This window comes from Sciurus vulgaris, assembly GCF_902686455.1.
Source record: "Sciurus vulgaris genome assembly, chromosome: 6".
In the NCBI taxonomy this organism is placed as follows: domain Eukaryota; kingdom Metazoa; phylum Chordata; class Mammalia; order Rodentia; family Sciuridae; genus Sciurus; species Sciurus vulgaris.
In genome coordinates this window covers 136,072,505-136,097,616 of record NC_136466.1, presented here as the reverse complement: position 1 = coordinate 136,097,616, position 25,112 = coordinate 136,072,505, and the positions used below count along the sequence as shown (strand labels likewise).

General features: G+C 34.6%; 1 protein-coding gene across 2 annotated transcripts; it reads left to right on the top strand.

Annotated features, from left to right (window-relative positions):
• Window positions 1–339: 339 nt before the first annotated feature.
• On the top strand, window positions 340–21,469 carry RIMOC1 (RAB7A interacting MON1-CCZ1 complex subunit 1). Of its 2 annotated transcripts, XM_079145639.1 has the most exons (7): window positions 387–522; window positions 1,407–1,465; window positions 3,903–4,009; window positions 6,516–6,662; window positions 7,819–7,950; window positions 9,001–9,115; window positions 14,295–21,469. In XM_079145639.1, exons 2-7 carry the CDS (start codon window positions 1,411–1,413, stop codon window positions 14,576–14,578), a joined length of 840 nt encoding a protein of 279 aa, XP_079001765.1. In that variant the 5' UTR covers window positions 387–522; window positions 1,407–1,410; the 3' UTR covers window positions 14,579–21,469. The 2 variants fall into 2 exon arrangements, with proteins under 2 accessions (XP_079001764.1, XP_079001765.1); XM_079145638.1 differs by lacking the exon at window positions 1,407–1,465 and having other exon boundaries at window positions 340–522.
• The last annotated feature ends 3,643 nt before the right edge of the window (window positions 21,470–25,112 follow it).

The following is a 25,112-nucleotide window of genomic DNA, read 5'->3' as shown; positions in this document are numbered from 1 at the left end:
ACAAGCCAAACCCGACAGTCCTCTTTCCACACATTCCGGCCCACCCTCTTCCTGCTGGTTGGTTTGCCGAGGTGGCGCTCTTTTTCCCGAGCTGGAGGAGAGAGCTGATTTCCCATTGGGTCACCTTGGGGCATGGTTGGCTTCCTATTGGCTTAGAGAAGGGGGCAGGAGGAAGGTGTGCCCCTGCATCACACCCGCCCCTAGAGCCCGGGCTGCACAGAATTATGGGAGGGAAGGGGGAGTTCGGAGGAATAAAATACCCCGGAACGACCTTTGCCGGTACGGGTCTGTCCTCTCCCGGAGCTGAAGTCTCCTCCCACCACCCGTCGAGCTCCGCCCCGACGCCCGGCAGAAGCTGGGGAATCAGGTGATCGTCGGCTGGGCGCGGTCACGTGACCGGGGCGTGCCCGCCGGTGGTGGCCATGGCGGCCGCTGTCTCGAGTGTGGTGAGGCGAGTGGAAGAGCTGGGGGACCTGGCTCAAGCCCACATACAGCAACTTAGCGAAGCCGCGGGTGAAGACGGTGAGGGAGCGCAGGAGAGGGAGGCGGCCGGGAGGACGGTGGTTCAGGGCTGGTGTTGGATGGCTGTAAGGGCTGGAGGCTGCGGCCTGTAGTCCGTGGGAGTCCCAGGTCGTCGCCACCCAAGGTTCTGTTCTTGCGATCCTCTGTCGCGCGGCGGGTAGTCCTTTCCCTACAACTTGCATTGGCGAGGCGTTTGCTTTCCAAACCGCAATTTTCATAACCGGTGAAATCTTTCTTGTTTACGTCTGAGCCAGATGTGTGCTGTCGGATCTAACCGTCTCGGTAACGATTGGAAAAAGTGTAGTGTTAATTAAAAGTACACACGAACGTTTAAAGAATTAAATTGAGTGATAGTTGTCAAACAATGGTAGTTTTGCATCCAGTAAAGATAAATAGGCATGTATAACATTTACACTATTTTATTACTCCATTATAAATTCCCGTTCCATATTTTGGATTAAAACTCAACTGAAAATAATATTGTACAGAAAAGCTTTACATTGGTGTAATTTAAACGATCTTGATTCACGTGTGTCATATTTCTCACAAGGGCTCTGTGAGTATTAGAACACTTGTTTTGAAAACGTCGGAGCTGTTTCTTTTGGAAAAACTGGCTTAGGAGTTACCTTGATCTTTTGACTTCAAGTCCAGTTCTCTTTCCATTACTTCCCAACTACTTTAGGTTCTACATAACCCCTTTTTGAGTTTTGAACCTTTACTACCGACAGGTAGGTGTTATAATTCTTGTGTTCACTCATTTCTCATTAGAACAACAGTGAGACATTTTCCTAAGTGATTGAATAGTTGGTGAATTTACTGAATAGGATCTAAAATGAAATGACTTAGTTTCAGTGAAGATTGTTTACCGGATTATCTCTTCTCAGGAGTATGTTCTTCAAAGACCCACAGACCACCCTGAAGCTGACTTCTTTTTTGGTTTGTGGTAAGTGAATCTTAGGATTCACATGAATAGTTTGTGGATAGTAATAGTAATTACCTGAAAGTGTATCCAAGTTACCTCTAATCCCAGCCATATTTGGACCTATCCAAAGAGATCACAGATTGTTTTTTAATCACTTATCACTGGACCAATGAGTCATTTTCATTTTCCTGTGGAGAAATTCTTTAATTCAGTTTAGCATGAAGCCTGAATATTAAAGTCTGTTAATATGTATTCATGTTTGGAGATGTCATTTTTCTGAAAGTTTACTAAAATTATAATAGTATCTGTCCACATTATGGACTATAAATCAGTATTTAAATTGATCTTATTAAAATATTACCAATATTTTCTTGTAAAGTTTAATTTAAACAAGACTGCATATATTTGAATTAGACTTGGCATTTGTTTCCCACACAACAAAATAGCATATGTTAACAAATTGTCCTTTAATGTAACAACTATTTGTTTATACCAGGTTGTAGGGATTGATAGTTCCCATTGACTTATTCAAATTAGATGAGATACAATCAGATATTATTCCATCTAGGAATGCTCTCCTTTATATTTCTGGCCAATTTTTATTTTTATTTTTTCTTAATTGTACAAGTACAGTATGTTTACTGTTTGGAAATATGCTATGAGAGGGACTTTTTCCAGAGATTATATAAGAATCATTTTTCATCTTTTGCCTTGCCAGTTGTTACTTTGAATAGTTCTAATAGAAGTATTGCATTTTTACAGACTTTTCTAAAAATAATAGCTATGCCATGATCACAGCTTCCCTATGGTATTCATGTCACTCCTTCAGCAGTGGTTTAGGGGGTTCAATCCAAGACTTTTAAAATTTTTTTTAGATACTGAGGATATTCATTTTATTTTTTCTGTTTCCACATATTTTTATTGGTACACTTTAGTTGTACATAATGATGGGATTTGTTTTATGTGTTTGTATATGCACATAATATAACAATATAATTTGGACAGTATCATTCCAGAGTATTTCCCCCCACTCCCCTCCACCCTCTAGTCCCTTTGGTTTTCATGAGACTACCACCCCACCTTTTTTTTTTCTCTCTCTCTCTCTTTTCCTCTCAGCTTCCATGTATGAGTAAACATGACCCTTCATCTTCTGAGTTTGGCTTATTTCACATAACATAATGGTCTCTAGTTCCATTCTTTCAATCATATGTTTATAATAATATTGCAAGTTAAGAAAAAATGTGAACACAGTCTCTAAAGAGGCACTGTAAGGAGTGTTATATTCTGTATAATTTTGGTTCACAGTAGAATCTGTTTTTTCTGAGTTGTGTACTTGGCACTTCTGGGCCAAGGGCAGATAGGAAGACTGCTAAATAGGGAGCATTCAGTTCAAGTGAATAGTGAATCTTAACAGCAGTCAGAATCTGGTAAGAGTCTTTACCTTTCCTGGTCATTACCTGGGAAACTTAAGGTCATCATGTAACTGGTAATGGACATAGCCTGATGGTTGGTGCTTTTGCTCCTACACTGAACAGCTTAATGGAACTTTCTGCCAAGGCTGGATCAAATGGACCCACACCAAGTGCTACATAATGTGTCCATTAGCCAGTGGGGAAGAATGATCTATATTTCAGAGGAGAAACAAGTGGGCAAGCTCAGGGACTTGAATGTCTTGCACTATAGTAGGCATATCTAAATTTTACTACATGAGGTGATACAGAATGACCTGTAGTACTTTTGTGTGGATACATAATAAAGACTGAAATCATAGAAGCAGCAAAGGGACAATGACAGTAGAAAAAGGGGAAAAAATAGGAGACAGGAAGAAGAGTTGGATGAGTTGTGATAAGAAGACCTGTTGTTCCTTTTTACCCAGATTTTGAAGGAACAAGGTAATTTGTTTCATGTCTTTTAAAAAAATAAAATACACAAAATTATTACATAATTGTAATTGTAATAGCTCTAAACAAAATTAGGTTATAATTACATTGTAATTGCTTCCAGTGCTGATATTTTATGAAACATTTGATTTGGTCAATCATATTCTTTTAAAAAACCTTTACAAATATTTTTATGAAATTACACATTTTCAGAAGCCCTATCAGTGGATTTATATATAGTATTTGTACTTCTCCAGTAAAAGTTATAAATTTATTATTTAAGCATGTGTGATGGATCAGCATTATAGAAGAAGCATTATGGGAATACACACTGCATTCGGAAATAGCAGTTTCCTAAATAGAATCCAGAAAGTTTTCAGTCTTGCTTTTCAGAGTAAATTTCCATTATAAATTTACTTCATTAGTATTGGCATTGTGTTATACTTAATATTTTAGATAAGATATTGCTTGCTATTTCTCTGTATTCTATAGTATAGTTTTACTTTATCATCTCAGATACTTAACTTTTAGTCACTCTAGATTTGTGAAATAATCCTCATGTTTTAATTTTTTTACAGATCACTTTTTAATTCGGGCCTCAGCAGCTCTGGAAAAACTGAAACTCTTATGTGGAGAAGAGAAAGAATGTTCAAATCCATCGAATCTTCTAGAACTTTATACACAGGTACTGAAACAGATGTGAACTCTGGCATTTTATGATGGCAGATTTCTTATTTAGGTGGTAGACTCCAAAGTGTAGACATAACAAAATTGGTTTATTTTTCTTTGTTTTTGCAGTGCTGGGAATTGAACCTAGAGCTTTGTGCACATTAAGCAAGTACTCTACCACTGAGCTATATCCCTAGCCCTAGTTTATTCTTTGTTTAAAATGCTTAATTAAAAAAAAAAAAACAAAAAACAAAAAAACTATAAAGCAGAATGCAAAGAAGTGGAATTTATTTAATGTGTTGATAAGAAGAGTTAGGGAAAAAGTCTTGCAGGTAAAAGATAAGTGTTATTGTGTACAAAACCCTAATCAGGAAAGAGAGATCAGTATCCAGTGAAAGATGATTACCTTTATGGGTAGCTAACAGAATAGCATTCAGTAGGGGCTGGGGAGCTAGCTCAGATGGTAGAGTGCTTTGTGAGTACAAAGCCCTGGGTTCGATCCCCAGCACCCCCCCCCAAAAAAAAGAATAGCATTCGGTGTCTTAAGAGCTTGCAGGTTTCAGAGGGAGTAGGGGACTCTAACAGTACTGTTATTTTTTTTTTTTTTTCCTGAAATTCACCTTTTCTCAGGATTCTAAACATGGTTCCCCCTGCTAGTGTCATGTACATTCATAATATTTTTCTGTTCCCCCTTTTTTCTTTTACTTTCCTTTAAATTCAGGCCTCTCTGTGGACAGTACTTGTTTTCTTGTTTTTTGTTTTTCAAATACTGCTTAGGCAAACTGACATTTAAAAATAAAATTTCATTATAATAACTAACATTTGGATTGTACTTCTTGTTAAAGTGCTTTTTATGCCTTTTACTAATTGCTGTACGATTAGAAAGATGAAATGGTTATGAAAAGTAGAGTACTTAAAGTTTTCAAAGTGCACATTTATAGCATTTACATACCTGGCACCATGCTTTCTATTAGGAAGTACATAAAGATGATTTCTGCTTTCAAACATGTATGATTGAATGAACCTAAACAGCTATTGACAAACACCTAAGAATGATTATAATTTGGCAGGTACTTGGCCTGACTCTTTTTCCTTTCAGAAAACTTTCTTTTCTTGTTTGTGTATGTAGATGTCATTTTATTGCTTTCATATGAGGGAATTCTAAACATTCAGCTTATTTCTAAGAATAAAGCAAAACACCTAGAAATACAGATTGAAATTTCCCACACCTTCTAGAACCTTATTTAGAGTTCTGAATTACCAGACCATCTTCCATGAGATGCTGATCTCTCTTTCCTGGCTTAGGCTTTGTACATAGTAACATTTACCTTTTAAATATCACTGTGCTAGGTAATGTTTCACATGCTTCACATGTATTAATTTATTTTATCTTCAAAACAAGGAATTTTGAAAGGCATTTAATCCATTTTATCATTTACCAGTGAAGAAACAACCTCAGAAAAAATAAAATTGACTTGTCCTTGGTTAATTAGATGATTAATGTAGAACTGACACTAGAACCCAGTTTCCTCAGTCTTAATTCAGGAGATTTTAAAAAAGAAAAAGCATTGAAAAATATTAAGGTGCTTGAACTGAGTGTTTCATGTCTTTAGGACTCCTGGTGACTTGATGTTTGAATTGCATATGTTGTTAGTATGTGTTCACTATTGGGTGGCAGGATGGATAGCCCCCAAATACTGACTGTACATTTGGGAAAACAAATCCTCTGAAAATTTCAATATACAAAACTAGAAGTGGTGACCTTAATACTGTAGGTGTTTAGATGATTCTCAGGGATCATACATATGTAAACAACATAAAATGTAATAATTGATGACACTTTCATAATTTATTATATATGATTTAACTTATGTTAAAACATAATCATGGGGCTGGAGTTGTAGCTCAGTGGTTGAGTGCTTGCCTAGCAAGTGTGAGGCACTGGGTTCGATTCTCAGCACCGCATATGAGTAAATAAATAAAGGTTCGTTCACAATTAAAAATATATTAAAAAAACATACTTTATTTTTTGAGAGAAGCAAGATAACTACTAACCTAGTGTTTTAGTAAGATAAAATACTTCGAGAGTTTTCTTTCTTTTTTTTCTCCCCAGTACTGGGGATTGAATCCAGGGGCATTTGCCACTGTACTACATCCCCAGTCCTTTTTTTATTTTGAGAAATGGTCTCACTAATTTGCTGAGACTGACCTCAAACTTGGAATCCTCCTGCATCAGCCTCCCAAATCCCTAGGATTATAGGTGTTCACCACTATGTGCAACTACCTATAAAGTTTTCTATAATGTCTATTTCAAGATATTTTTATAACTAGACATTTCGCATACTTCCCAAATTTAACTACTCTGCTAGAATATTTGATACATGTATGCATATATGAGATGTAGATGTATACATATGTATATATACACACACATACATATCTTGTACATATTCAAAATTGAGCTCTGATATTTATTTTTTCAAGTTTAAATAACTTCTATTCTTTTTTTCTTTTTTGTTTAGGCTATTTTGGACATGACATATTTTGAGGAGAACAAGCTAGTAGATGAAGATTTTCCTGAAGACTCGTCTTCACAGAAAGTAAAAGAACTGATCAGATTTCTTTCAGAACCAGAAATTTTAGTTAAAGAAAATAATATGCACCCAAAAGTAAGTTTTGCACTTGTATAAATTATTGTGGAAAGCTGTTAGTTCTTGCTATCCTGCTCTTTGGAGACTATTTTTTTTTTTCTTTTTGAATGTATCTTTCTGTTTTAAATTAAGATTGAAGGAGGGAGATATGAGTGCTCACCCCTGCAGACCAATGTCAGAGTAAAATATTGTATTTTATAAATATTTTCATAATATTTGCATGATGGAATTATATTTGTAATGCCTTTAAACACAGATGTTCCCTACTTTTGCTCCCTATATGGTTGCAGGTGCTCTGTTTTTCTCAAAGGTTACTAGAAATCTCATTACCACATCTGTTATACTTTTTCTAGTCTTGATCCTTCTGAACTGTTGCTACCTTTCTTAGCATTGATCATTCAATCCCTTGGAGCCCCTGCATGCTCTTTTTCCCTTTATTTCTGGGAAGCCTTCTCTTGCTGTTTCCCCTTTCCTTCATTCTTGAAACATTGCTACTCTCTAAGGACATTACCTTCATCCTCTGATAGTCTGTATTTTATCTTGTTTGACAACCTGTTCACATGCTTTTACTATCATCTCTGTTTAGGTGATTGCAAGGGTTATATCCATAGTCCTCGATAATCTTTCTAGCAAATAATTTCTAATCTTTGTCTACTGACTAGCTTACCTAGATATCTTTGCTCTATGTATTTATTAGGGAAGGCTAACTATGGAAACAAATCATTCCAAGATTTAAGTGCCATTCCACTATAAAACTTTTGATTTACTAATATTCTTGTGTATAACTTTTCAGTATTTTATTCTAGCAATCTAATTCTTATTAAATTCTCTAATGCTTATTTCTATCCTTTAAAGAAATAGATATGATCTTGTGTCAAGTAACACTTCTGAAAAGCTATCTTTTTAATGAGATTATAGTCTGTATTTTGGATATATTAGAGGAATTTGCTACTAAAATATTTTTTAAATTATTTTGTAAAATTAAAAATTATTTTAATTTTTATATACTAGTAGATTTCAGTATTTTTGCTTGATTCAAAGATAGGTATTCCTGTGAAAATTGGTAAATATGAGCACCTTTTGTGAAATGAGTGTTTTTGATTGCTAAATTTTTTGCAATTTGACTTCTTCAGACATCAGGTTTCTCTTTTGGCTTTGTGTGTGTGTGTTTCAGCCCTGTGATTTGCTTGGGGATGAGCTACTTGAATGTCTCTCTTGGAGACGAGGAGCCTTACTATATATGTATTGTCATTCTCTGACCAAAAGAAGAGAGTGGCTCTTGAGAAAATCAACTTTGCTTAAAAAGGTAAAAAGACATTTCTTATACATTCTTGATTGTTGACATATAGGTTCTCAAAAGCTGTCTTTATTAAAATATTAACAGCAGTGGAGGGCTGGGGTTGTGGTTCAGTGGTGGAGTGCTTGCCTGGCATGTGTGAGATCCTGGGTTCGCTCCTCAGCACTGCATATAAATAAGTTAATTAATTAAATTAAAGGTCCATTGACAACTAAAAAAATATTTTAAAGAAAAACAGTAGTGGAATCAAAGGGTCTGGGCTTTCATTCTAGGTCTTGTGCTTATTAGCTATATAATCTTAACTTGTAATTTCATGTGAAAATTAAAATAATGTGAAATCACTTTGTCATTTGGGGGTTCTAGATGATTTTTTTTAAGTTCTGAATTTTAATTCTTTAATATAAAATAAATAATATTAATTCCTAATCATATATATCTGTATATGTATGTGTGTGTGTGTAATTTTTTTTTTGGCTGAAGAACATACTTGGATCAAGCATCCCTCTGTCAGTAAATTACTACTAAAGAACCACATGCCCTTGCTTCTCGAAAATTGTGGATCTCTTGAGTCATCTTGACTGTTCTGACCAATCATTTAAGATAGACATGGGTCTCAGTATTGTACCAGTAAGGAATCTTAACTCAACTGAATGTAAACATAGTTTAGGTGGACTTGGAATGGAAGATTACCCTTTCAAATATAGACATTTGATAATAATTTTTCTAAATTCTGAACACATACAAATTTTTAATACGTTGTTTTGACATATCTTTATGATATTTATCCTTTTCTACCTTTGATAGCATTTATTTGACAAGTATATTACTGAAGCATGTGTTCTTGGTTAACATTTTCTTTTCTGTATTCTTATTTGGAGGGGTATACTTACATTATGAAAATCTTGAAGTTGTGGGACCTTATACCATTGAAATTTAATAACCATTAGATATATCTGTATACTAGCCCATTTTCACTGGCTGAAGAGTGGGAGAAAGTATTTGAAGTTGATATAGTTCTGTATATAATACTTTAATGCTTTGGCTTTGATTTTTATTTAGCACCTTGTTGATGGAATTAATTACTTGCTACAAATGCTAAATTATCGTTGTCCTATCCAGTTAAATGAAGGAGTTTCTTTTCAAGACTTAGACACAGCTACATTACTGAGTGCAGGTAATGTGAACTATTTTTTAACATTTTCTAATTAAAGCTTTTTAAGATTTTAGGAAGTTTGTTGGATTTTATTTTGATTTAAATACATTTCAAGCTAGATTATAGACAAAAAGTAATAACAGATCTTTTTAAGAAGTTCAGAGATTAAAGTCTTCATGTAATGTACAAAAATTCTTCTAATTTCTGCTATTTAATAATTTGGGGGAGAGTTTTGTATCATGTTAATTTTACAAATTTTGCATTCCTGCATAGCTCTGATCAGAACAAGATTTGTATATTTGTGTCAAACATTTAAACATTTATGCTCTTTCACATTAAAAAGAAAAAATCCAGAGCTTTTATAGTGGTTCCATGACATCATATTCTTTTCTTTTTCTTCTATCCTCTTTAGAACCAGAGTCCTTCAGATTCAGAGGGAAGCACTTCATTTAGAGTACAGTAGTAACAATACAAGAGTTTTGCAACAGGTATCCCTGTTTAGGACATTGCCTTCGTACTTGATATTCCAAAATGCTCCCGGAGCCTTTTCTGTGTCACTTGTGTTTCAGGCTTCTAGAATGGCAGAAGGGAATTTCTTTCAGCCAAGTCAGCTCCTTTAGAATAGCCTTCTGAGAAGCTCTTTACAATCCTTCCACTCCTTGACCAGTTTAATTCAATCACTTCACCTAGCTGTAAGGAAACCTGAATAGTATAGTCCTTAACCTGATAACATTGCCATTCCAAATTAAAGTTCTTTACTGAAGAAGTGGGGAGAGGATAAATATTGGGTGGCAGCTGTTTCTGCCACAAATATCTATGCCCTTAATAATTCTAAGAACTGGATATTCAGCATCATTGGAATTTTGAACTGAAGTCTGGGGGAGAACTGACTTTTACCATTTCTTTTTTGTAAATGGAGGAACTGAGATCTGGGGATCTATTCAAGGTCACAGAGATTCAGTTGAACTGGAGCATACATGTGAATTTTCATTATGCTTTGTCTGATTTTTTTTGTGGAAGAAAATGAAATGTGAGAAATGCTAAGAAAATTTCTTGAGGAAAATTCTATAATTTTAAATATATTTTAATTCCTTTTGTTTCTTTCCTAGCTTCCTGAGGCATTTTTTTAAAAAACACATTTCATTAAACAAAAACAATCTATTGTGAATACAGAGTTCACACAGCGGGCATGATGTTTTGACAGACATAGTTTTGATGTATTTATGGAAAAATGTATATTAGTCATTAGTTATACCAGATAAAACTGATGAACTAATTAGAAGTATTGAAAATGACCTTTTAAGTAATTTCCTCAACACACACCTCAGTCAGTCCTACATGGACTGATTCCATTGAACACTTAACCTAGAACACTGTTTAAAAGAAAAAGGTGAGAATTAGTACTGAAGTTTATTTAGAACTAAAGAAGGTGCACAAGTCACCTATTTCCTTCATTTTCCTATTTCTGGTTTTAAGGTAAGACACTCTATGGCCTGGAATTTTTTTCTTCAGGAGGCATATATTACTGCATTCTTTTCAGTCATGCTTTGAATATATTAACCCCTTGCTTCAAATGCTTCTTTCACAGGGGAATTTAAAGGATTGGATATGATATTAAAGCAATTTCCAGGGAAAAAGAAATGTCAGAACCACAAAAGTTTTGCTAAGTCCTTAGCTCTCTTATGATATTAACTTCCTGTTCTGATCTAAAGAAGTTTGCTTTACCTGAATCTGTCTCTCTGTACATGATTAAGTAGCTAGGAAACCTATTTTTCATAGGCTAAGTTTCTCCCAAGGCCCTGTAGAAAGGATCAAATTATTTTTTGTTAGCAAATCTAAAATACAATTCTTAGAATATAATGTTTAGAGTGAAAAATTCTATATGAGGCATCAAAATACTTTTTGTGGCCAAATGTTGGTGATAATTTATCTAATTTTAGGTAAAACTCAAGACAGTGTGTGCTTACTATGATTACTTCCTTTTGATACTTAGAAGGGAAAATAATTGTGTTGTCCTTTGGACATTACTAATATGTTATTAAATTTTCAGCTACTAATAATTACCAACAATTATGTATAAACCTCTTTATCTTACTTCTTTACTACTTTAGCCTCTTTTCTCTGAAGTGGGGACCAGAAAATTTTAATTTTGGGGTATAGACTTATCAGATAAAAGTCTTTTAAAAATAGCCTTATAAGAATACTCCTGGAGTCAAATGGGGCAAAGCAAAATACTATCCAGTGTTCACATCCTTGGTTTGTGTCCCCCTTTTTAAATGCCACTGAGGATCCTCCCTCCCATGCAGTCCTTTGGCCCCCTTCTTAATACAGAACCGGGATTTCAGGTTCCATAAAGGGCAACTCTGAACTAGAATCGCTAATTACTTGGGTAACTTATTGAAAATACAGCTTTCTGTGTACCTTGTACATGTTCTGGTTGAATATTTGAAGCCCAAGGATCTATTTTAATTAAATTCACATAATTGTTAAGATGTGGGCAGACTTGTGCAATAATGCTGTCAGAAGATTCTAGTCTGGCCACCTTTTTTTGTCAGTGGAAGACATCTTACTTTACTCACGCTCATTTCATGAATTACTGTTGTATAGCTTTCTATCACTGTGACAAAATACCTGAGCTAAACGACTCAAAAGGAGAAAAGTTTTGAGACCCCTGTGATTCAGAGTTTCAGAAAGTGGTTGCTTAGCCATGTCACTTGGGCCTGTGGTGAGGCAAAACATTGAGGAAGGGAACACATGGGGGAGCAAAGTTGTTCAGCTCCTGTCAGCTGAGAAGCAGAGAAAGAACAGGAGGCTAGGGTCTTAATATCCCTTTCAAGCGCACACCTTTGATGATCCAGTTTCTTTCCAATAGGCCTTTGCTCCTAAAACTTCAGGTTCCTCTACCTTCCAGCAGTGCCAAAGACTGGCAACCAATCCTTCAACATAGCTTTGGGGGTCATTCTAGATCCAAACTGTAACAATTACACTTCCTTTCCATACTGCTCCCACCTCCCCACTGTCACATATACATTTACCATGGACATTTACAGTTCAAAGTGTTTTAGTGAAAAACCATTCTAAATATTAACAGAAAAAGAAAATATCAAGGGAAATTCAGACAAGTAAAGAGCTTGTCTATAGAAAAGTGACTCCTTTGGGGAGTAGACAGTAGAAAATACCTAATTTTTTACATGTTCATCCCTTCCTTTGGCATTTTAATGCAGTAGCTTTGAAAGTGTAGTCCATGAGCCAGCAACATCACCTTTGTCCTAGATCCTAGGAATTTATCTAAAAAATATAAACTTTTAGGTTCAATCTTATACCTGAATCTGAAATCTGAGGTGGGACCCAGCAGTGAGCATTTTAGTTAGGTCTGCTAGGTAGTTCAAATGCAAGCTAAATGTAAGAACTATTTCACATATAGCTCTGCATTTTCTTTGTAATAACACCTTCCCATACAGTATCTGTACATCGGTAAGCAGTTGACTCCTTGCTAGTGTGAAAAATGAGGCTTACCTAAAGAGTGGGGCATAAATCTCAGATCTGACTTCTCACCCTTCCCAGGTGATGTCACCTTGTGGGATGTACTTCAGCTCCCTCCCCCAAGACTTTAGTCTGCTTTTAAGTTCAACCTTCCCTTCATTTTTACTTCTCTTCCTTTGCCTACATTGGTGTTGCTAGTATTATCTACACAAGGTATAGGATCACAAAAATAAAAAGAATATTTGTTCAATGAAATGCCATTATCTAATATAAAATAATCCTGAATAATATCTAGTGCTCTTTCTAGCTTTTTCATTGAGGTTTATGATCTTAACTACTAAGAAGTAAAATAAAAAGAAATTATTACATGTAATAGGCATTGTACTTATTAAGTGGAAGGTGTTTTATACTTGCAAAGTATAATATAGTGTAGCCTATCATTTTCATGAATGCAAATCTCAGATTCTGCTTTCTTTTTCCTTTTTCAAACTGCATTAATGAGCCAGCTACTGTGCTGAAACTGTTTCTTGTCTTGTGAAACTTCAGATATCTTTTAGTAGGTTGAAAACAGTAGGAACTACAGGTTTGGAAGTTGAATTGTTCATCTCTGCCATCATGGTCTTAGTTTCTATTCAATCATAATTAGGTGAGGTATGTTTTATAATCACACAAGTACAGGTACATTAGAATAAGTCATTTATTTGTATTTTAGTGGCCTTATGAAGTTAAGTGACCTTGTATTTTTATATTATTTTGTTTTCTGGAACACATTTTAATTTCATGTGTTCCTTAAAAATGTTCTATGTTTAGGGTACTTGGAATCCTAATTTTTCTGATTTACAAACGGACTCAGAGATTCTCATGGGTATGATCTCATACCCAGATCTCTTTTATTCTTTTTTTTTAAATAGTAATTTTTTTATTTTTTATTTTGAGATAGGGTCTCACTAAGTTACTTAGGGCCTCACTAAGTTGCTGAGGCTGTCCTTGAACTTGAAATCCTCCTGCCTCACAGACTCCTAAGTCACTGGAATTACAGGTGTGCACCCCTGCACCTGACTCTAAGTCTTTTTAAAAATCTTCTCCCAAATTAATATACATGTTTATGTTATTAATTGGCTACTGGAATTACCACTCAAAGGAAGAATGCATAAAACCTTTTATCAAAATCCTGTAGTATAAGCATTTCTGATAATTTGGAATTGCATGACCTTTCCAGGGACATGAAGATATGTGATTTTGGTAGACACATTGAAAAATATAAGAGCTATAGAATACTTGACTTTAGCTATATCAGTGATTGCAGAGTATACCCCAAAATGAAAGTTATGTTTATGGGTAGTATTCAGGGAGTTTATGAGTATTTTGAAATGCTACCGAATTTGGAGTATATTTCTGAGAGGAGTTCCACTGATTAAGATGAACACCCCAAAAGGTTAGGAACACTAACTCTCTTTAGGAACACTAACAGTTCTTTAAAAAAATTCTTTGATAATAGTGGTTTTATTGTTGTGATGAACATCTGTTATAAGTTAATAGGGAGAAAAAAGTGCTATTTAAATGAGGATTGTAGTAGTTTTGGCATTTCTATATGTTATCACTAAAGTAAATGAGATGAAAAGATAATGCTTAATGACAAGGAATTTTAGAGTTTTAACAACTAGGATTTCTCTTTAAACTTTTAATTCTGACCTCTCATCATAAATGACCTTCCCAGGAATATTTAGTGACATTCATTTGCTGGCCATGATGTACAGTGGAGAAATGTGTTACTGGGGATTGAAACATTGTGCAGATCAACAGCCAGAAAATTGTGAAATGGATACTGGTGTTTCTGGAGCAAGCTGCATGACACACAAGGAATCCTTGGATTTTCGAGAAGTAGGAGAAAAAATTTTGAAAAAATATGTATCTGTGTGTGAAGGACCCCTGAAAGAGCAAGAGTGGAATACAACAAATGCAAAACAAATTTTAAATTTCTTTCAGCAGTCCTGTAAGTAGTAATTCATCTAGTCTTTTTCAATTAGAAAGAAAAAGACCCATGTGATGGAAAAGAAATTTCAGAAAGAAGACATACTGATAACTGAATTTGATGTTATAGTACATCTAGATACCCAGTATGGTTGCCCTTCGTTAAATGCCATCTTCATCTTTAATTGTATATTCTTAAGCCCGTGGGGGGTAAAATGATTCCTTAACGTCTAAAATGGCATAAATGTTATTTTAACTCACCTTGAACTACAGGTATCCTGTCATTAGTAAGGAGGATCCCTATTTAACTTTTCAGAGATTTTTTCCTAATACTTATGGTTATTGTTTTTTTGTAATATGTATATAGCATAAACTCTAATTTCCCTTTCTTGAAATTTGCTATACTTTAGCTCACCTCACTGCTTTGAATAGGTATTCTGGATATAAATGTAGGCAAAATGAAAGATTATGACTAATATTCAGATTCCATTTCCAATAAGGTTAATAACAAGACTCCACAAAGGAATCACTGTTGAGCTCTTTTGCCATGTATTACTACTAATCATATTTAGAGTTTTTAAAAATTCTAGCATGCATGAGGCTCTGGGTTCAATCCCTCAGTACTGGGAAAAAATAATTTATTTCTCTTAGCATTCTACGAATGTTTAAAAATGATCTTCCTATTTTGTTTAAGATGCATATTTTCTAAAGTAAGGAAGATAAAAATCAGGTTAGGTTAGTCCATCATTATTTCATATACTCTTAGGGCACATATTTTCATACTGTATTGAAGTTTTATTATTTTTTTGCCCTTAACAATAGGGGTGGAATGCTAAAGGCCTGAGAGCCTAATTTGATACCTTGCTCACTGTCTTTCTGTCTACCTCAACTCCTATTATCTTGGGATGAGCTGTCTGGTACCTTGGTAATACATTGGACTTCAGCTCTAGTGACTCTATCACATTCCAGCAGCTTACTCCCATGACCACATCTTGAGCATTAACTTTCCTTAAGTTTCTGTTTCTAAAATCTTACATTTTAGTAGCCGATGACAATTCTCATCTTGTCCTCTTTTTTATTTCCTGATTTTTGTACAATCTGTAGCTTCTTTACAGGCTTCTTTTCTCGCTCCCCTTACTCCTAAATTATCAGCCTCTTTCAGGTTTTCTTTCTTCCCTGTCCATCCTCAGTTTTCTGGGGCACTTCTATCCCCAGTTTTCCATCTTCCCTCTTATTCTTCAGCCTAGTCATTCTGTGAGTCCTAACATTGAATTAGCTACCTTTTCTGGGTTGTTGAGTTCTGTGGGAAGGACATGTAGCCCTTCACAGTGGGATCACAATGTCTCTTTCAGAAGAGCCCTCACAATAAGCCTTCTGTTTGTTACTAGGTGTCCTTTCCCTTTTCCCACTGTACTTGAGCCAAACTTTGTCACTTTCCTCAGACACTCTGCCCCTCCCCCAGAGTATGTCCTTCCTCCTATCATTGTGTATGACAGAGTTGAAGCTATGAAGGAAATCAGCGAGTATTTACTATCTTTATTCATTTTCCCCTGTTTTAGAAGAAAAGAGGTTACTTGCTTCCTTTTGAAGGCAAATCTGTGCTACAGATTTCTTCTGTGTTATTTCCCTCATTTCCCTGGTGACTTCTCATTTTCTGCTTATTTTACTAGAGAACTCTAAATGAGAGTTCTTTTCCTTCTTTACCTCTTTTCCCTCATTTTTTTCTCCTTTTTACTCTAAATACTCTAGTTATATGATCTCATTCACAGCCATTGCTTCCTCCACCACCTTTAATATCAAACTGATTCCCAGTTCAGTAACCTGGACCCCAGCCTCCCTCTTGCTAAGTCTCATTTCTAATGGCTCGTTAAATAGCTTCATTTAGAAAAACATCCACAATAATTTTGAATTCAGTATGTCCAAACATCAAATTCTCATCTTTTGTGCAAAATCTTTCCTGCTTCATGATGTTTTATCATTTTTAGATCGTCTGCAGAGCAGGGTATAATGTATACCTTACCAGCCTTGTCTCTGTAAACATCCTCTGTAATCATATTCTGGTCAAACATTGAAAATCCATGCTCCTTTTTGATAAACATAAAAATTCAAATAGAGCCTTCAGGGTAAGGAGAAATTCTCCCCATCCCTGCCCAACCCCCTTGGCTTATGTTTGCACAGCCAAGAAGATTTGTATTGAACTTAGCATTTTAGCAGGTTTTATTATGAAAATACCTTTGGGCTTTCTGAATATGAAGATTTAAGTCATTTTTAATATGGTTTTTAGAAGCACAGACTGTCCCTTCTGTTTTCAGAGCTTATGATCTATCAATTGTAGGTCCTTCCAGTACCTTCCCCAAATGTGCTTGTGTTTTTTCAGCCTCAGTAACTTTGTAGACATCATCACTTCTGTGCCCTTCTTTGAAGCAAGTGAACACCTACTTATCTTTTGGGATGCAGCTTCAGTGATATTGTATCCAGAGGCTTTTATCAGCCTTTTGCAATCTAAATTAGATGTTCCTTTGTTACGTTTTCTTAGTCTTCCCTTCCCATGTTATCGTACTTCCTTTCCTTACTGGGTGAACTCTGTTTTAAAATGTACCTTTATATATAATGCTAAAGGCATGATCAGCCCTTAGTAATGTTTTTTGAATTAACGAGGCATGATTCTTAAGTGCCAAACTGCATAAAAGGGTTGCTGCTATTTGGATTCCAAACTGCCAGGCTGAGTATACCAGTGCTTGATATATATCACCTCAGAGGAAGAAAGTATTATTTAGATTCCAAACCTGAGAAAATAAGAGAACTTTATCTTCAGAAGCTGGGAATTTCATTTTGCCTTCATGACCCTTGTAGACTCACTGGTTGGTATGATTATGAGGGTATTACTGGGTGCTTTTTTGTACAATTTTCCATTCCCCAAACAATTGGAGAATTAATTTGTAGACTATAACAGTAAAAGTGCTTTTTCCTCTAGTGTGTGATAAATGAAAAATACATTTTTGTATGTGTTAAAGCCTCGTAAATAAAATCTCTTTCATTTAGAAAGAAATGACCTTAGGATACCAAATATTCCACATAAGGAAAGTACCATAATTCATTCATTCACTCAGCAACTACTGCCATATTTTGTCTAAGGCACTAAGGATATTGCATTTTAAACACCCTCCTGTTTCAGAGTTCTGGAAGAGGAAGTTATGCAAAGCATTTTAAGGAATATATGTGTCACATGATCAATAGTATGAAGAATAAAGCGGGAAAGGGGCTTAACAAGACTCCAGTGGGTGCTGTTTTATTTAAAGTGTTGGGGAATTTACCTCTAAGCACCTTTCTATTACCGAAGCATTCTGTCCTTCAAATTCAACCCTGTTGTGTAAATGCCTTGTAGTTATAGTATATTCACAAATATAGTTTTTCTTTCTTATGGAACTGATACTGAATTAAGGAATGAGTCATTTCTTAAGACTTTATGTTTTGTTACATTTAAAGGATTTCCTTTTAGCAGGGCTTTTCCAGTGGGTGATGTTATCTACAGGGCTATTGCACTTTTTACATGCGGGGTTTCTCTTCAATTTGAATTCTCTGATGGCTAATAAAATTTAAACTCTGCTAAAGGATTTTTCACAATTCTTAAATTTGTATGATTCTTTTCCCAGTATGAATTTTCTGATGTCAGCTAGACTTTAACACTTAGTTAAGGATCTGTTTTGCTACATTTACAGGGTTTCTGTCTACTGTGAATTAGTTGATGCTCATTAAGGTGCAAATCCTGACTTTTCCTTATTCCTTTGCATATGGTAGAGTGAGGTGAGAGTCCTAGATAAAACCTAGCATAAAATTACATTCCTAGCTTTACAGTCCAGCTGTGAATTCTGGTATTCTTTTAAGTGTGAGCTATGTCTAAAAGCATTCCTAGATTCATTTTAATAGCATTTTCAAGACCCTACAGCTGATTTACATGCTAGTTTTAGACTGTCTCTTTTCTCTTCACCTTCTAGGGCCCCTTTTCTGGCTCCAGTAAGGGTACCCTATCTGACATGAATCCAGGATTCTATAATTTTCTAATACCACTTCCCTCTATTTTTTTAACACAATATGAGTTGTCATACTTACGGAAGTATTACATTAAGATACATTTAATATAGCCACAATTAAGGTATGTATTATATATTTATGCTGGTGTTCTCTACTGTACTTCGTTTTGTTTTTCCTACTTCTAGTGAAAATATTCAAGTAAAATGTTCTGGAACATTTAAAATTTGTAAAAAAATAAACTCATATTCCCCTACTTGTATCTTGTGTTTTTGGTCTTCTTTTTTAGTTTACTGTTGCATCAGAATGAAAGCCTCTGTCATCTCAGTTTATTATTCTACCTTCTGAATGTTATTTTCATCTGGTCTTGATCACTTTCAGATAGTATAGCATAAAGATTAGGATTGTGGGTTCTGGAGCCAGTAGGCCTATGTTCAAATCACAGCCTATTTCCTACTGTGTGTCTACTATGTAAGTGACTTAATCTTTCTGTGCCTTAATTTTCTATTTTTTTTTTTAACACAAGGAATATTACTAGTACCCATGTCACAAGATTTTGAAGATTAAATGAATTGATACTCAAAAAGTATTTTAGTGCCTCGCCACAGTAAGAACATACAAGAAATTTTCCTTAGTGTTTGAGTAGTTCTGGATAGCCATACCTCATTCAGCATGCTGGCCAATATTAGAATGCTCATCAGCCAGAACAGTTGAGTAACAAACTCTCATGTCCAGTGTGCACTGTATTTTCCTTAGTTCAAGTCATGCTTGGTCATTTTAGATAGGAAGTAGGTTTTTAAGAATTCATGGACTGGATAGGAATCTCATATGTTTTTTGTTGATGAGGCCAGAAAACCTAAAGTTAATTGTTATAACATTTTCAGCTCCACCATCCAAATATACCCACTATATTTAGGTGTATTAGTCATCCAAGTATCATATATACCCTTTTTAAAACTTATGCTTTTAATAATCAGCCTGGTTACTTTTGGTATATTTCTAAATTCACAAGCCAGAGGCATTTAATGAAATATAATTAATTTAAATATATAGATATAATATAAAATATATGTATATCCCATTTAAAAGTAGGTTATTATAAACTGGTACATGAACATAATTGAGTATATGACTGTAAAAAGCAGTGAATATTTCCATATAATGCTGTGGAATAATTATTAAAAAGAAGGTGGAAAGTATATAGTATAATGCTATTTATTTATGAAAGGATACAAATTATGTGTGCTGTAAAAAAAAATGTTAACCTATGATGGGGTAGGAGAAAAGGAACTAGATGGAAAGACCAGTATGGAAGCTAGATTTCTCTGGATATGCCTTGAATTTTGTATGTTTGACTTTGGAACCATGTACATGTGTTATAAAATAAAATTGAGTCATAGTTTAAAAGGCCATGTTTTTGATTTTTGGCAAAAAAAATCCTAAACAAAGTAAACAACTATGCTGAATTATGTATCAGGTTGGTAGCTTAAATACACAGAATTATTTCCATTACCTTTTGTTTTCTTTTTCCACATTTTTTATTAGTGCCTTATAGTTGTACACAATGATAAGATTTATTGTTACATATTCATACATGCATGTAATATGACAATATAATTTTACCAGTATCACTCCCCAGCACTCTCCTGCCCCCCACCTTTTGGTCCCTTTCCCCTACTAATCTCCTTTTGACTTTCAAAGCATAGTTATTTATACATCCCTATGTGGATGTACGATATGGAAAAAAACTACAAAGAAATGTTAACTCAATTTTTTATAACTATGCTAATATAGTTAAAAATAAGGCTGTTCAATATAAGAAAAAATGTAAAATGGAAGAAGTTATTTTGCAGTTTTAAATTTGGGAAATAACAGTATGAACTTCCATATTCTTTTTATATAAAGGACACTAGAAAATCCTAGAATCAAAGTCCAAACACCTTTCCCCATCAAAAACCATGGCAATACATTCAAATGGTTAAGGGGAAGCATTTTTTCAGTTGATTTAATAAAAGGAATCACAAAGCTAGGATAATAACACTTTGCAATATGTGATAAAATAATATTTATTGTTAACTGCTAACTCATTGAAAAGTCTGGGGAATTTGTATCAGGTCATTGAAACCATTGATCACTCTGAACATTAGAAAACAAGAATGACATCAATTCCAATCTAAGTACATGATATCACTTAAAAAATGCTTTACAAAGTAAACCCAAATTTGACCCAAGTCTGGGACAGAAGAATGTATTAAAGTTCATTAAGAATACCATCTAGAAGGTCCAGAATGTGGTCCAGAAAGATCAACACAATTTCTTCAACAAATTGCAAGGAAAAGTAAAGGAGGGGAAGTCTGTGTTGTTATGGCAAGATAGCAATAAATCACTAAGTCGATCTTAAAGCAGGAGACGGAACCATCTTTATTCACCAGCTGGCAGTCCAGATTCACCAGCTGGTGGGACTGAGGGGCAGACTGCAAGTCTACATCCTTCCATACTCAAGGATTAGGGTACACCTTTTATACCATAAGTAAAGCATGTCAGTACATTAATCATAAGTGACTTGCTATGATTAAAGAATGGTTACTAACACTAGACAGTCATTCTCTGACAAGGTATGTTGTCCAAGAAAAATGAGAACCAAAAAGAGCAATTTTACATTGTATAAGAATTGTCATTTGAGTTGCAAAACATGCTATGCTAGGCAACTGTTGATGGGTACAGAGGCAAAGTTTTCTCATGGGAGAAGCATTTCTTACACGACATGGAGTCTCAGGGTAAAATGGAGTCTGGTCATTACCCATCTAGCCTGGCCCATAGCTTTAAAAGTTCTAGCTTTAAAAATTCTAAGAATATGTGCAATTTATAGACCTTATTGGGTCATGCTTCAAACACATCAAATGTGAAGGCAGATGAGGAAGTTGGAACACTGACAAGATATTTTGATTTTAAAGAAATTATATTATTTAGGTGTAATAACGTACAGTAGTTAACATTTCTTAAAATATGCCTTATAGGGACTGATAGGGAGATAATTAAGGATAAAATGTTATGCTGTCTAGGATTTGCTTTTAAAAAAATCCAGAATTGGGGATGTGGTGTTAGGTGGGGAGAATGACAGAAAGACTGACCAGCTGTTAGAAATTGTTGAATTTAAAAAATTGGGTACATAGGAGATTATTATTCTCTCTCCTTTTATATATGTTCATTTGATATTGAGCCAATGTTTTTATCCTTTTGCTATGCTGGGGATCCACACAGTTTCTTGGGAGCATTTATTAGATATATTTCTTTGTAAGAAGACTTACAGCCTCTAAGTACTTAATATACTTAATACCTGAACTGATTTTTTTTTTTTTTTTTTTTTCTCGTGCTTTTCTTTTTTGCTTTGAAAGTAGATCACCTCCTAGAGAAGGAGGAGAAATGCCATATGTTTAATTAACTGATGGTTCTTTTTCTTGTCCTGATAGCCTCATAGAACTAACCCTATAATCGTCTTGATTATAGCAACGAGCTATACAAGAAAAAAATTACACTTTCTATTCAGATTTCAGAGTCTCAACTATAAGGTTTTATTGATTTCTGTTTTCATTTAGATCCTCAGATACATTTTGAATGAATGATTATGCAAGGTCACACCAATAAACATTATAGTCCTTCATTGACCATTAAGTAATTTGTTATGTGTTGGTATATAAAATACTAAATATATGTACTTAAATACATAAAATTTATATATTCTCTGTAATTTCCCATAATCCTTAAAGATTTTATAGTTTTCGAAGATGCTGACCATGTCTTCTATTTTGAAGACATAAATGGGATTATGAGAGTAAATGGGATTAATTTCAACCAGCTGATTTGGGTTACATGTGAGAGAAAGTTTTGACAATTGAGATAATAAAACAATTTTGTACAAAGGGTCATTGTAAAATTTAGAATTTACACCTATGAATATCTTTACAAATAAATATTTAGAATTTTCACTTTTGAATATTTTCATGTCCTGGATATGGTAAGCAATTACTGGTTGGAAATGAATTTAAATCAGATTATGTGGAATCTCAACTCTTTTATAGAATTTTAACACCACTGATTACTTTTATTCAGGTGCAGTTTTCTTTTACATGTTGTGAGGGATACTGTCCTGCTCTTTTCTGAATACTCCTATCTTAAATGATATATTTAATGTAACATTAAACTGAAATATTCCTTTAAGCAATAGCGATCTGATTTTGGAACAGTGTTCTCTGGTTCAGATTAAGTGAAGTAATCTATTTGAAAATAACTGACAGACACATAGTTCTAAACGTAAGTATTTGTGTCTTTCCTCCCATTAGCAACTAATCTCTGTTCTATGTAATGATTACTTTGTAATGTGATCTGTCTCTGGTATAGTTTTTTAAAGCCCTTTTAAGGGAAAACCAATTTGAGTAGAATAGGAATAAAATTTTTTTAAACATTTTATTGGTTACTTTTAGTTTTACATGAGAGTAGAATTAATTTTGATATAATTATGCATGCATGAAATATATCTTATTCTAATTGACACCCTATTATGGATGTACAAGCTGGTGGGATTTGCTTTGGTGTATTCATATAAGAAAATAGGAAAATTATTTTAGATTAATACCACTTTTTCCTTTTCTTATCCCACCTCTCATTCATTCCTCTTTGTCTAATCTCCTGAATACCTATTCTTCCCTCTCCCCCCTTATTGTGGGTTAGCCTACATGTATCAGAGAAAACACTGGATCTTTGGCGTTTTTAAGGATGACTTAGTTCACTTAGCATGATAATCTCCAGGTTCATCCATTTACCTATGAATGCCATAAAGCCATTCTTCCTTATGGCTGAGTAATACTCCATTGTGTATATATAGCACATTTTCTTTATTCATTCTTCTGTTGAAGGACAGCTAGGTTGGTTCCATGGCTTAGCTATTGTGAATTGAGCTGCTAAAAACATTGGTGTGGCTTCATCACTGTAGTAGTCTGATTTTAAGTTCTTTGGATATATACTGAGGAATGTAATAGCTGAGTCAAACGGTGAATCAATTCCTAGTTTTTTGAGGAAGCTCCATATTCTTTCCAGAAAGTTACAAGAATTTGCAGACCCACCATCAATGTATGAGTGTACCTTCCCCCAACATCCCTGACAATATTTAGTTGCTTGTGTTGTTTATTGTCATTTTGACTGGAATGAGATGAATCTCAGTGTAGTTTTAATTGGCATTTCTCCAATTGCTAGATATGTTGAACATTTTTTCATATATTTGTTGGACGTTTGTAAATTTCTTCTTTGAGAAGTATCTGTTCCGTTCCTTTACCCATTTATTGATTGGGTTACTTGTTTTTTTGGTGTTAAGTTTTTTGAGTTCTTTATATATTCTGGTAACTAAGGTTGTGTCTGAGATGCAGGTGGCAAAGATTTTGTCCCACTCTAGGCTCGCTCTTCACACTTGTTTCCTTTTGCTGTGAAGAAGCTTTTTAGTTTGATTCCATCCCATGTACTGAATTTTTATTTTACTTCTTATGCTACATGAGTCTTAAGTTCCTGAGCTGATGTGTTAGTGTGTTGGTTCTACATTTTCTTCTAATATGTATAGGGTTTCTGATCTAATTTCTAGCTCTTTAATCCACTTTGCGTTGAGTTTTAGGCAGGGTGAGAGAGAGAGATTAAATTTCATACACGTACATATGGATTTCCAGTTTTTTCACCACCATTTGTTGAAGAAGCTGTCTTTTCTTCAATATATGTTTTGTCTAGTATGAGGTAACTGTATTTTTATGGGTTTGTTTCTATATCTTCTGTTCCATTAGTCTTCTTGCCTGTTTTAGTGCCAATACCTACTGTTTTTGTTACTATGGCTCTGTAGTATAATTGAAGGTTTGGGATTTTGATAGGCATTAATATTGAGAGACAAAAATTCCCTATTGAGATTTCAACAATATCACATTCTAGCTGTTGCTTTGTTTTTTGGCCCTTTTATGAGATGGTCTGCTCAGCAATTTTTACTATACTAGTATTTTTTAAAAATTCTTTTAGTTGTAGATGGATACGATAACTTTATTTATTTATTTTTATGTGGGGCTGAGGATCAAACCCAGTGCCCCACTCATGGGAGGTAAGTGCTCCACCACTGAGCCACAGCCCAGCCCTATACTAGTGTTTCCGAAGAGCGGGCCCAGACTCTTCATTTTTGGCATCAGTACCTTATGATTGGGCTTGTCAATGTAAAGTAGCAATTCTAAGGAAATAAAAAGAGATTATTTCGAACCGGATATGAGTAATCATAGCCTGGGAACAGTGATTCAAGTTATCATGAATGACAAGCTTCCTTGTGGAACTTTGAGCCATAGTACCACAGTCATAAATAACATTTACCCAGTGGTAGGTGGGTTGCAGCAAAATGGAGAAATCTTTACATAGGTTTCAGATATAGCATTCTTAGCCTTCAGGTAGGTCAAAGAGGTCGCTAAGCTTAGCAGTACACTCTTAAGTTTTACTTAATTACGAAGATTTTAGGTTAGAT

Bases quoted from the DNA above. Each gene is read 5' to 3' on its own strand.
- RIMOC1 (XM_079145638.1), top strand. From the start codon at position 423: ATGGCGGCCGCTGTCTCGAGTGTGGTGAGGCGAGTGGAAGAGCTGGGG. The intron at 6,663-7,818 runs GTAAGTTTTGCA...TGTGTGTTTCAG, and splicing joins AAAATAATATGCACCCAAAA to CCCTGTGATTTGCTTGGGGA. The intron at 7,951-9,000 runs GTAAAAAGACAT...ATTTTTATTTAG, and splicing joins AATCAACTTTGCTTAAAAAG to CACCTTGTTGATGGAATTAA.